Raw genomic sequence first — 12,661 nt, 5'->3', positions numbered from 1 at the left:
TAAGTTCGGCCCACAATGTCATTTTATGTGGCCTGCAAAGGTAAATCATGGCTTTATTTGCTATTTCCTGCAAATACTTTTTACTTTTAACAATAAATTAGTTGTTTGCAGGCTTGTTAAAAACTGTATATTTATGCAAGTTCATAGCCCTCAGAGGAAAACTATAACCACATGATGTGGCATGCGACAAAATGAGTTTGACACACACAATAGATGTTGTGTTAATTATAAAACGAAGATCAAATAAAAAAAAAAACATCACATACAATGCTTTTGTAAAAAATAAATAAAATCTAGTAGTGCTTGGTTTTGAGTATTGTAAATATACCATATGTCACTTAATGTTTTGCTTTCATCATTTAATTCTCACATATATGCTTCCAATAACTCAAGCCTTGCGAATTCAAAATTCAGTAGATAATTTCGATACTTACATTAACAATGTCATGAGTCAATACTTTTTACCGTATGTGCTTGCATTTTTGGGGTGGGATTAAATTGAGTTTACGAGGACATCTAGTGGTGAAAATCAGAAATACCCAAACAATGAGAATTGGTAATAGTGGAAGCGCTGATCGTTCATATACATACATATACATACATATACATACATATACATATATATATATATATATACATATATATATATATATATATACATATATATATATATATATATATATATATATATATATATATATATATATATATATATATATATACATATATATATATACATATATATACATATATATATATATATATATATATATATACATATATATATACATATATATATATATATATATATATATATATATATATATATATACATATACATATATATATATATATACACACACATATATATATATATATATATATATATATATATATATATATATATATATATATATATATATATACATATATATACATATATATATATATATAATTTTTTTTTTTTTTTTTAAAGTGCAGCAAGCTGCAAATGGCTCCCAGGTAGGACTTTGCTCATTGCTGGTCTCATGGATGCCAAGGTCCTCACAGAGCAACATGAAAGCTTCCTCAAAAATTCACATAGTGGCATCCAGGAGACGGCGGCGGCTCTCGCAAACACGCCGACCTGCCCTGAGGGTCCTTCTTTTGCATGTTGTCAAGTTTATGTGTGTGTCTCCCGTGGCTCTCGCTGTGACATTACAGCAAGCATTTGGAGAACATGGGTGGGGATGAGGTGTTATAATAAAGGTCAGTGGCTGGGGGGACAGATTTGCTGTCATAGTGCAAATTGATATTTAAATAGTGTAAAAAAAAAAAAAAAAAAAAAAACCTCAATATGTCTTCTTTAAATGATTTACTGCCATTGAACGGACAAGTTGTTGAAATGTAAACACCATTTATTTCAAGTCCATTGACAGTTCTCAAAGGTTTGGATCATCTAATAGACAGCAACACAGGCTTTTACACGTCCAAGGACAAATAATTAACTGCAACAATAACAAGGTGCTTAACTCACAAGACGCCTTCCACGCCAGCCGAACGCCACTTCACGTTATTTCTTGTACAAACAGCTTGAAAGAAAACAGTTCTTGTGTCGCGTTCAAACAAAGATGAACTAAAAGGTCCACCCTCCATCTCCATTATGACTCCTGAGGGTCGGGAAAAAAAAAAAATGATGGCATACACCACACGAGAAGCTACTGAAAGAATTTACAACACCATCAAAAATGCTGTCGGTGCCTTTTTTGTTTTACCTGCTACACTCGCTCCTCATCCTCATCGTTGCGCATCCTGTCAACTTGGAAGTGAGCCGTCCTTGTAAATGCTTTTAGAAATGCTGCCATGCTTTTCTTGGCTGTTTGTTTCTACTCGCGTAGAAACGGGATTAAAGTTGAGCAAGTGTGTTTCGAGTGCCTCTCAGATTGATGATTTGTTTGTGATCAAAGTTTGCACCTGCACCGATAAAAACACTGAATAGATTTTAGTAGGATGCTGTACAAAAAGTTATGCACCATCTGTCAGAATTTTTTTAAGATTAGCATTTATTTCTTATTAATTTGTACTATATGCATTTTATGCAATTCCATTTTGGTTTTTACTTATCCATGCCACGTTTACAGCAGCGTTGACCTAATAACGCTCCCACGCTCAGCCCTAACTTGAAGTCTGAAGCAGTCTAACAGCCTGTTAATACTCGGCCTTGTTCAGCCGCAAATAGAGACACTTTTGCCTTTAAAAACAAAGAGGCCCTCTGAGCTGGGACGTCCAGTCAAAGTGTTGGAATAAAATGGGAATTTTTTTTTTTTAAGTCGCACAACAATGTAGGAGTTGCACACTCTTTAAATTACAACGTTTTGTTTGAAACTAAAAACACTTTATAGTGATTTGGATTATAATTGGGCAGTGAATTATAAAATAATAATTACTTAGTAATGGCATAGAAAAAAACTTGCTATCATTTCAGTACATTGCTTTTGGTACAAAAATCCTACTAAATTCTTAATACATCCACAATATACATTTTTCTAATTTATTATATAATTTAACAAATCAGAGAATACGAATATCAAGATGTAAGATGTTGATGTGTTTAGTTCTTGAAATGGTTTCAAAATTATTTTTTTTTTCTTCTAAATACTGAACGGCAAAAATGTAATCGCGTCACTTGTAATTTTGTAGGAACTTGCACAAAATTGCAAATGGCCGACCGGCTACCTTTGAAAGGTTTTGAAGCAAAATGTATTTTTAAAGTGATTTGGATTATGGAAAAAAAAAAAAAAATCACATTTTTGAATAAAATCATAAATTCGCAGAACGGGCTAAACACTGGTTAGCTATTGACGTTCACGATAATATTTTTAATTTAAGTGTACCAATGAATATAACACCTACAAATAGGACTTCAAGTTGAAAAATGCTCCATGATTCTCCCCAAGTTTTGTACCCTGAGCTTCCTCCCACTTCCACCCTCCAAAACCACCCGAAAACACACGTGAGGTAAAGATTGGGACTTGGACTGAGTGCTACTTCCACAAAATATTTTGGAACTCTATCATATCAAATATACAACAAAGAGAACGCCCCACACCCCCCCCAAAAAAATAGTCACCTGTCGTTTTTCCTAAAATGGACTTGAACTGAGACTGCATCGGGGTTGCACAGTGACTCCCTCGGAATTCGTCCATTTGGTATAGATACGAAACAAACGATAACTTGGAATATTGTAAAAAAAGAAATAACCACGACGAGCAGAAAATTGTAAACATGGTACTGGTACAAGAGCACAGGTGGCGACACGTGGTCGGAGAACATCGATATGCGTTGGCCCAGGGTGTCTGTTTTGTGTGTGTGTGTGTGTGTTTTTCTACTCCTCCTCCATGGACTTCTCAATCTCCTTGAGCCTGCGGACAAACTCCTGAGCCTCTCTGTCACCAACCCGAGCCTCCAGCATTCGCATGATTGGCTTCTCTGCATGACGGGAAGAAAAAAGGGGAAGAAAACCAAAAAATCCCATCACGACATTTGACAGTAAGTTTATACAGTTGAAGATCACGAGTCAGAAAAAAAGTTTGGTTTGGATGAACGAAAAAGGTGTTTAGGCGAGTACCGCTGGGTTTGCTGCGAGACAGGTGGAGGATGAAGGGCTGCACGCTCTTGCCGGCCGCCGTGGCGTTGGGCCTCCCCGGCCAGCAGAAGTCGCTGAGCGGGGCCACGGCCTCGCCGGCAAAGTCGTTGGTGGACAGCCAGTCGTAGTCCATCACCGTGAAGGTCAAGCAGGCGAATCTGTGTCTGTACTGCTCGGGGCTCACGTGGCTGCGTGGCGTCGGTTAGGATTATTTAATCGTCAGCAATTTTTTATACGGAAGGACTCATGCCGGCTTGTATCAATACCAATTAGTCATTCCGTTGTTTGTTTCCATCGATATCCTTTTTAGCAGTTCTAATAACTATTTTATATTAAATATAGAGTAGTGATCATCTGCCTGTTTAGCAATCTAGCGAGCTATTCAGCTCTAAAGGCTGTGGGGTATTTTCATTTTTTAATTATGTTAAAGCTGCCTAACTTTCGAACTTACTATTTAACTAGCTAGGTCCCTGTTTAGGTTAACTACTGTATGTAGCTACCTAACTATTCAGTTACCAAATTAGCTTTCAATAGCAACCTTGAAATACTCTCTTTATGCATAACATTGCATCTATCATGCATCCATCCATCTTAAGATAGCTAGCATCTATCAAGCTATATAGCGATCTCTCGTCAATCCAACATCCCTCAATCTAGCCATCTGTCAAGCTAGCTCGCATATCTCCATCTGTCTATCCATCCATCCTTCTCAAGTTAGCTAGTCATCTATCAAGCTAGCTAGCATCACTCTCAATCCATCCACCCGCCTATCAGTACATCCAATCCATCCATCAATCCGTCAAACTAGCTAGCATGTCTCTCATCTATCCATCTATTTATCCATTATCCATCCATCCATCCATATGTCACCAAGCTAGCTAGCATCTACCAAGCCCGCTAGCAAGTCTCTCTCTCTCCATCCATCCATCTTGATAAGCAATAAAATAGCATGCACTGCAACAATAATTTGGATATTAAAACCTAGCAAAACCGAACTTGTTATTGATGCTTTTATAGCTAACAAAAGTGGATCTTAATAATGTGACAAGTGACTTCAATGCAGACTTTTTTTAAGTACTTTAAAAAATACTCCTCCCTAATTACTTTTTGTTTTAAACCCAACATAATCCCCTGACTGATGTAATGTTGCTAATAAAAGGTGGCGAGAAAGGTAGGCGACCTTTGCAAAGACGAAATGGAGTGGTGAAGCAATAACAGTCCTGAAGAACATAAGCCACCCTGGCATGACCTTTAAATGACACGAGCGGGAAAGAGCACTCACAAGTAGAAGAGCTCGTCGAACACGGGGTGCAGCGTCTTCAGCTTCACCTGCGTGCGCTGGCTCTTGGCTAGCGGGAAGAGGTGGTGGGGGCACAGCTCCACAATGACGAACGGGTCGCTCAGACCTGAAGGCCGGGAAAGACAGTCCATCAATACCGATAAATGTCTGTTTTGCCGACGGATCGCCGATGAAAACGTTTTATAATGAGTAGATTGGTAGATTTTGTCTATGATTGTAATAATCCCCTGAACCTGTCACCATCTCTGTTGCCTGATCCGATCTGTCATCATTTGTGTCATGCGCTGTTAAATGTTCTGAAGTTCAGATTTTTTTTTTAAAGTACCATATAGTTGGGAGCATGGAAGTATAAACGACTAAAAATGCAACAAGCATACATATAGGAACATGCACCCAGGAGTTATTTAGCTGAGTGCTAGAGCAGCTAAGAATGTGTCATTAAAGTATTGCACTGAGCAACACTTTCACCTCATTGAGATTGCAGAGCATGACTGGGTGGTGGATGTTTGTGCTGTGTTTCTAAGTCATTGTTCCATGAACTGAAATGCATACTGTACACAACCCTGCCCAACACATTCATCAAACAAGGCTAATCTAAAAAGCAATGTTTAGAATTAAGCATTGAAAGACTTGTGTTATTTTGCTTTATAAAAATGATTTGAATGAATAAATCGCTTGCACATAATTGAGCAAAGCATTTTTGGGGTGCCTTACTGCAAGCAAAGAGGTGACGTCATTCAAGTAATCAATGGGCACATCGCAATGTGACACTCACTCTGATTGGCTCTTAGCAGGGAGCTGAAGCTGTGCATGCTGTTGGCATGCATGCTAGGCATTGTGGTGTTTTTTTTTGTCTTGAGAGAGTTTATTTGGATGATAGAATGATTGAAGTGGAGACTGTAATGATTGGCTTCAGTTTTAAGATGCAGGAGTTTTATTGGGCAACATTAATTTGATGGATTTTGCCGACAGAAGTGATGACGGAAGTGCCGACTATATTTGCCTGACAGAGCGAGCTTGGGTAAGCTTCCAAAAAAGACAGGCTAATGATGACGGAAGGGAGCCCGTGTACCAACGGGACAGTAAATAACGGACCAGTACAAACAATATTTGGCTTTTACCGTTGGCATCCAGAGCCATGATGTCGGCGGCGTGCAGGATCTCCACGGTCAGCCTCTGCTCGGGAGCGTCGTAGTAACACTTGACGCTGATCCGACCGAAGCGTGTGTGTTTGAGGGTTTTCTGCAACGCACGCACACATACACACACACACACACACACAATATGATATGCGCTCCGGGGCCACTTATTTGTGAATATCCAATGAGATCCAATGCAAAAGATGTATCAAAGCTAGGAATGCATGATTATGGATGACTTGCAATTGCATCCCAGCGGATGCTCCCTGGATTTCCTTTTGCATGCATTTCAATATGCAAGTGAATAAGTGAAAACATCATTAGAATAGAGTTGTTCAGCTAGCATATTGGATCTCATTAGAGTACAACACAGTGAGCCGGTGTTAGAACAGCCGACAGGGTCAGTGTCAACATTTTTATGTTTTAAATTCATTTAGTTTTAATTCAATTTCAGAGCATGTTTGTTATTTTTAACTAGTTTTTATTTGATCTAAAAATGCCATGTTGGAGTTTTTTTAATTTTTTTTTTACTAGCTTCAGTTTTAATAGTATCATTGGCATTGGGCCAAAGCCTAGTAAGTCACATTCAAAGTGTATATTTTTTTCAAAATTTTTGAATACTGTTCTATAGTTAATACTATGCTAGAATAATTATTGACTAATCTAAAGTGTTTAAAAAAATGTGCTTGATGACTTTCAGGATGCAATTCTAATAGTTTAACAAACTTGGAAAACACACTTTTGAAGATTCTGCCATTGATCCATCCTTCCATTTTCTCTAGCCACTTATATCCTCTTGTTTTGAGGAAATTCACCCACTTTGTTATGAGAAGTTGTGCAATTTGCAATGTTTCTTTTGTAAAATAATCAAATGTTTATTTTGTCAAATTGAAAAACCTGGTGAACAAAAAGCGAACTTATGTTCGGCTTTTTTTGGCTGATTTTTTTTTTTTGTTTTGTTTCCGCAAACCTTTGCAATGGGGGTCTTAGGTAAATTTTCTTTCTGAAAAAAAGGCTTAAGAACCCCTGGAGTAGACCATGTATGGAATAAAACATTCAGCAAATTAAGCTCTTTCCAAGCTTTTTCTTCCATTTGACAGCAACATCACAGCCACAGTGGCATGCAACAAAAATAAGTGTGTCTGGCGTCCGAATCGATACCCGGCCAGGCGGAAAGTACCTGCAGGGAGATCTTTTCCAGGTAATATTGTTCGATCAGTTCAAAAGAGGAACACTTGTTCATCTTCAGCTCCTCTTCCAAAGCCTTAGGGCCGGGTGGACATGTTGGAAAGGAAGGACAAAGATGCTAAATGTCAGCTATTTACATCGACATGCAAAATTGCATCACTTCAACTTATCGTCAACGGAAATGTTTAAAGCATGTATTATAAATAAACTCATTAACCAGAGCAATGTGTATAAAATACCCCAGGTACCATACACATTAGACAACCATTAGCATAGCTTTCCCACAAGAGCAAAACAAAAAAAAAATGTCTGTGACAACCTTGTAGTCTCCACTCTTCATATCATCAATGGACAGACCATTTCCTTGAAGGAATTGCAATAAGGTCTACAAATGCACAAAAAAGTGGGAAATTAAGGGACACTTTTGCATAACACATTTTGTGGTAAGACATGTGTGAAAAGAAGCAGTGCTGACCTCTACAGTATACTGGAAGCGGTTGTAAAACTCCACCTGCACGCCTCTGTTCTCTGTGACTGAGTCTAGGATCATTCGTACCAGCAGCTCCCACAGGCTCTGCAGAACCCTGATACGTCCAAAACATTATATAATTCAGTCTTTAGAAGTTCTCCTATAATAGTACAAAAATGACACGATTTGTTGCTCTACGTTTGAAAACAAACAAAAACAAAGGGGAATATATTAGGCAGTGATGGTTTTCCTGCAATTCTTCATTCCTTGTATATTTTGAAGGATAAATGTCACTGGGCGTTTGTTAAGACACAGTAAAACTGTTTTAAATTGTGAAAAAATTTGCATAAAACGTCTCAAATATATCATTTAGACTTTGCATTATCACCGTGTGGCATTATGATTCTACGCTACCGCATTGGAGGAAAGCAATTAGGCAGAAAGCATAATTACAAATCATAATGGTTATGCTAATCACACATTGTGCCTGTTATAATAAAAATATTTAGAGGAAGGGGGAGGTAAGAGGCGGTAATTACCGGGTGAGGTTGTCCTTCACCAGTGTGTCCGTGAGGATCACCACGGTGTCCTGCAGGTACTTCATGAGGGGGGCCACGGCCTGGTCACGACAACGGGAGCACACACACATACTCACGCATGTCTGCTGTGCACATCCTATCATAAATTGCAACAAATGGATCTGAGAGATTACGTCATCGTTGTTGATGGAGTCGGGAGACAGGCTGATGTGCTGGATATAACGACGAAGCTCAGGCACCATCTACAGAAAATAAAAACGTGTCAGGCCAGTTGAGCATTCACTCTTTTACGACATAGCCACAATGTTGTAACAAGTGCAGAATGTGGTTTGGTATTTTTTTTTTACCTGACATAAAAGGGAACACCCATGAGAAAGACGTTCCTGGTGTGGGGCAGAAACCTCATACCTCCAAAATCATCACTTTTGACTCCAAAATGGCACATTTGTTCAACCATTGCATTGTGAAAGTCAGCAAGTGATTTTTTTAACACTTGAGAATAGTAACCAATTTGTAAAAATGACAGTCACATGTTTGGACTTACGAATAGTATATACCTATATAATGTCTTGGCATCACCCACTTGAAACATGGATTCATCAGACCACAGAACAAGGCCCAGAGAATATACGACTTTCGACTTGCATTGACCTTGTCTTTATACTGTAGACGGAAAATAGTTAACCATTTTCTATTCTGTTTGCAGTGTATAGCTGCACCTTGTCTGTAAGCAGCGTGATGAGGCGCTTAGCTTCTCTCTGCAGGTCTTGGTCCATGTTGAAGAGTTGACCATTGAGGGCCTTGAACACCTGCTCCTTGCCCTCGGCCCCGCACGACTCCTCCATGGCGCGCTCCACGCCCGGCCAATCCAAGTCCCGTGGCAGGTGGCCCAGGAAGACACGTACATGCTCCACGTCGTTGAGGGCAACGCACAGCTAAGCGGCAAGCGAGGAGGAGGAGCGCAGGAGGAAAAAAAGACAGAGAGATAGGGTGGAGGTGGAAAGAAGGCCGAAGGAAAAGAAGCAGGGCTACAAAGAGGGCAGGGTGCCGCTGTGAATGACCGATAGGCAACAACCGGCTTTTTTTTTAGTGTTCGCACAACGCCGCGCTCTCGTTGTCCTGCTGGGACGACGCACAAGGGGTCCTCGCCGCCATTTACCGCATACGTCAATGCGCCTAGCTACGGGCGTTACCTGAACTATGAAGCTCTTGTGGTCCCGGCCCAGCTGGCTCCTCTCAATCTTGCGTGTGAGTATCTCAGAGTAGTACACAGCCTCGCTGCAAAAGTTCTGAAACAAGCGGGGCTGCGATTAGTTAAAAGGTTGCAAAATTCAAAACTTTACATGTAAAAGGATAGACTTATTGGAACTCAAATGTACAGCCATACTAAACCACAAACTACATACATACTAAAAAATATGACTGCACAATGAATGCCAACAATGTTGGCAACAATTGTACATAAGCCTACAATAGTTTCAACAAACTATTGTAGGTCATGAGCCTTGCTATTAAAGGATTTACAAACTATTGATACTTATGATTGTAAAATGTATTAAATCTAAATGTATTAAAATAATCAAACAACTTGGTTTTGGTTTTTGTTAGTGATTCCATATCTATCCATACATTATCTAAAATAGATATTTATATTACCTATTTCATATACTATAGGTCCTAAATATGAGTTATTTAATACTTGATATTTATTTTATAGCTTTATTTATATATAAGAACTATTATATAGTTATTTATGATAACTATTTCATATACTATGTTTCCTATATTTGAGTTATTTAATCCTTGATATTTTCTTTTTTAATTTTTATTCATACAAAAAATAGCGATTGATCAATGACAATTAACCTTTTTCTTTATTTTAAATGTATTAGATCTAAAAACTAATTCCCTTAAAAAAAAAAACCAAACAAACAAAAACATGAACTTGCCTCTCTTGTGGATTCCTCCAACATTCTCCTTTTGAAAAGGTAATGGAGGTGCCCTTTGTGGAGCGCGCCATACTTACGTCGGTCAAGCGGGTGACGAAAATGAAGGCGCCCGCAGAGTCCGGCCAGGCCAGCTGGATCCAGATGTCCCGGACTTGCCGGAAACAGGACGTCACTTCTAGCGCCGAGGAGCTGTGCTTGGCCTGCTGTGCGGCTTCCATCTGAAACCAGCGTATATCGTCAACAAAAAACACTCTTTCATAATTACACAGAGTAAAAATGACGTTTCATTATTTTTAAGAAGAAAAAAGACCCGCTTTATTCAAAATTGTGACTGGCAGTGTGTAAAATTATTTAGATTTTTTTCTTTTAGCCTTTGACCCAATTCATCTCAAACACCGTATCTGAAGAAAAACAATGAGGATATTGCTTGGAGGTGAGGCAAGACCTCCTGATGTTTACAGAAGAATCAGACGAAAATTTCTTCCCGGAAGATCACTGAAAATGAAAATTCCGTCCGTTGCTTGGTCACAGAGACACAATCACTAAACGTGACCCCGGTGGAGTGGATGAGGCGGAGCTGTATCGCCATGGTTACCGCACTTGAGGACCGAGCGCCAAGTAAGGGGCAGGGCGTCTTACCTTGTCCGTCTCCACCGCTTTGCAAATCCTGTCACATGACCTGTCGTGAACAATCTGCAGGAACTTGTGAATCGACGACTTGAACCAATTGTGGAATCCGGTCAAGGCCAGCATCTTTGCATCCCTGCGGAGGCCGACGAGAAAGAACAACACCAACAAGCAATGTGAAGATGAGTCATCGAACGTGCATACAAAAGTATTGAGACACGGGCGTAATAAAAGTAAAAGAGTTGCAGCTAGGACAGACTTTAGTGGAAGAAACTCCCGGAATCCCTTGAGGCTCTTAAGGGACATGAAAAGCTCAAAGACGGTCTCGCCCATCGTCTGAGTCAGCTTGGAACTTTCTTGCTCCAAGGTTCCGCAAAGCCTCTCCATGGCCACATTGACATCATCGGCCACCTGAGAATAAATACATTAATTAATAAACCTCTTTAATAGTCTGTGTTAGATGTGAAACAGGTTCTTGAGTACCGTATTTTAGGCGCACCGGATTATAAGTCGCACCCTCAATTAATGACATATTTTAAAACTTTTTCAATCACAATATAGTAATACACAAAAATTAAGGCTTTTAGGTGCGCCATATAGTGCGGAAAATACAGTAATTTGAGTTGCCTGCTGGGAAAAATCATTAAATGGGTTGGTGTTGGTGTAAAGAGTTTTTTTTCCCAAAAAGAATATTAAAGGACAAAATATGCTAAAACAGTGTCATGTCCTGTTATTCCTTGCTAATATTTGTTGTCGTAAGCGTTAAAGGATAGGTGTCAAACTCCAGTCCTCGGGGGCCGGTATCCAACATGTTTTTGATGTTTCTCTCTCAAACACACCTGATTCAAATGCGCCTCCTTTAAAAGCGATGCAATTGTGGAAACCTACCAGCTTCTCCAGCAGCCTATAGGACACGCTAAAATAATCCACTTTGACCGCACTGCAAAAACAAAGAAACATCAGGAGGGGAACATGAACGTTCAATACATGTAAGCAAAAAAATTGCAACTTCGGACACACCTGTAGAAGAGTTTGTTGTAGATATTCTGAGCTCTCTGCATGTCTGCGCAGACTGCATCCACCACCACAACCAGTTTTTTCAGGTGCTCCTCCAGCGACTACATGGAAAACACACATAATATTTGTCCTTCTTGACATCTAATTATCGTACAAAATCACGCTGAGAAGTTGAACTCTCATGTGCACATACCCCATCCTCTGGCTTGTACTGCGCAATTAGACTCTCGTACCACTCAGAGGTTCCTTTCTGTTGAGGAGGCAAAGTCATTTCAAGTAGTTGGTCATTAAAATCAAACTCAAACTCATTAAAAGGACTCCAGAGCAAAGATCCCACTTTCACTGTAGTTACCTTCACGGCAGAAGTGATGTCCAAGTGCAGGTCGTTACGCAGGGGGCAAACGGTCTTAAAAGCCCGCATGTTCTGCATGTAGCCGATCCCCCTGGTGGTGGAGGAGGGCCACGGTTTTACAATGGCATTTATTGCATTATTACACTCGTGGAAGCATGCAAAAGATGCATGCACTTTCTCAGAAGCTGTGGATTTGGAACAGACTGGCGTACTTTTACCGCAAATTAATAATTATTATATATTAACCCATGTGCTGTAATTTGTCCAATTCTTTCATCCTTACATCACAGACATTTCACATTGTGGAAAAGGGTTATAAGAAGACACAAGGGAGCTGAAATTTCGCCCAAATGCCAAAGTTCAACATGGCAAAAGAACTTAGTTAGCACACAAGCAGGAGTGTGCCATCTCTTGGCTAAAATAAAGCAAGAATGATGTGGAAGAAAATACTTCAAA

At 39.4% G+C, this 12,661-nt stretch overlaps 1 protein-coding gene across 1 annotated transcript in view; it reads right to left on the bottom strand.

Annotated features, from left to right (window-relative positions):
• Positions 1–2,018: 2,018 nt before the first annotated feature.
• baiap3 (BAI1 associated protein 3) overlaps positions 2,019–12,661 on the bottom strand; it is a 37,171-nt gene continuing 26,528 nt past the window's right edge. The window contains exons 17-34 of the mRNA XM_088437810.1: positions 12,206–12,296; positions 12,047–12,103; positions 11,857–11,954; positions 11,725–11,776; positions 11,096–11,247; positions 10,849–10,972; positions 10,287–10,427; positions 9,454–9,549; positions 8,980–9,195; positions 8,434–8,502; positions 8,261–8,340; positions 7,728–7,836; positions 7,572–7,637; positions 7,245–7,328; positions 6,047–6,167; positions 4,908–5,031; positions 3,608–3,813; positions 2,019–3,468 (exon numbers count right to left, since the gene is read on the bottom strand). Of these exons, the coding sequence (XP_088293936.1) occupies positions 3,365–3,468; positions 3,608–3,813; positions 4,908–5,031; positions 6,047–6,167; positions 7,245–7,328; positions 7,572–7,637; positions 7,728–7,836; positions 8,261–8,340; positions 8,434–8,502; positions 8,980–9,195; positions 9,454–9,549; positions 10,287–10,427; positions 10,849–10,972; positions 11,096–11,247; positions 11,725–11,776; positions 11,857–11,954; positions 12,047–12,103; positions 12,206–12,296 (1,990 nt within the window). The 3' untranslated portion in view covers positions 2,019–3,364. The remainder of the gene's footprint in view (positions 3,469–3,607; positions 3,814–4,907; positions 5,032–6,046; positions 6,168–7,244; positions 7,329–7,571; positions 7,638–7,727; positions 7,837–8,260; positions 8,341–8,433; positions 8,503–8,979; positions 9,196–9,453; positions 9,550–10,286; positions 10,428–10,848; positions 10,973–11,095; positions 11,248–11,724; positions 11,777–11,856; positions 11,955–12,046; positions 12,104–12,205; positions 12,297–12,661) is intronic.

This window comes from Hippichthys cyanospilos, chromosome 16 (genome assembly GCF_059441005.1).
Source record: "Hippichthys cyanospilos isolate Australia breed blue-spotted pipefish chromosome 16, RoL_Hcya_1.0, whole genome shotgun sequence".
NCBI classification, from domain to species: Eukaryota; Metazoa; Chordata; class Actinopteri; order Syngnathiformes; family Syngnathidae; genus Hippichthys; species Hippichthys cyanospilos.
The sequence above is the reverse complement of the archived record's forward strand: the minus strand, read 5'-3'. Positions and strand labels throughout refer to the sequence as shown.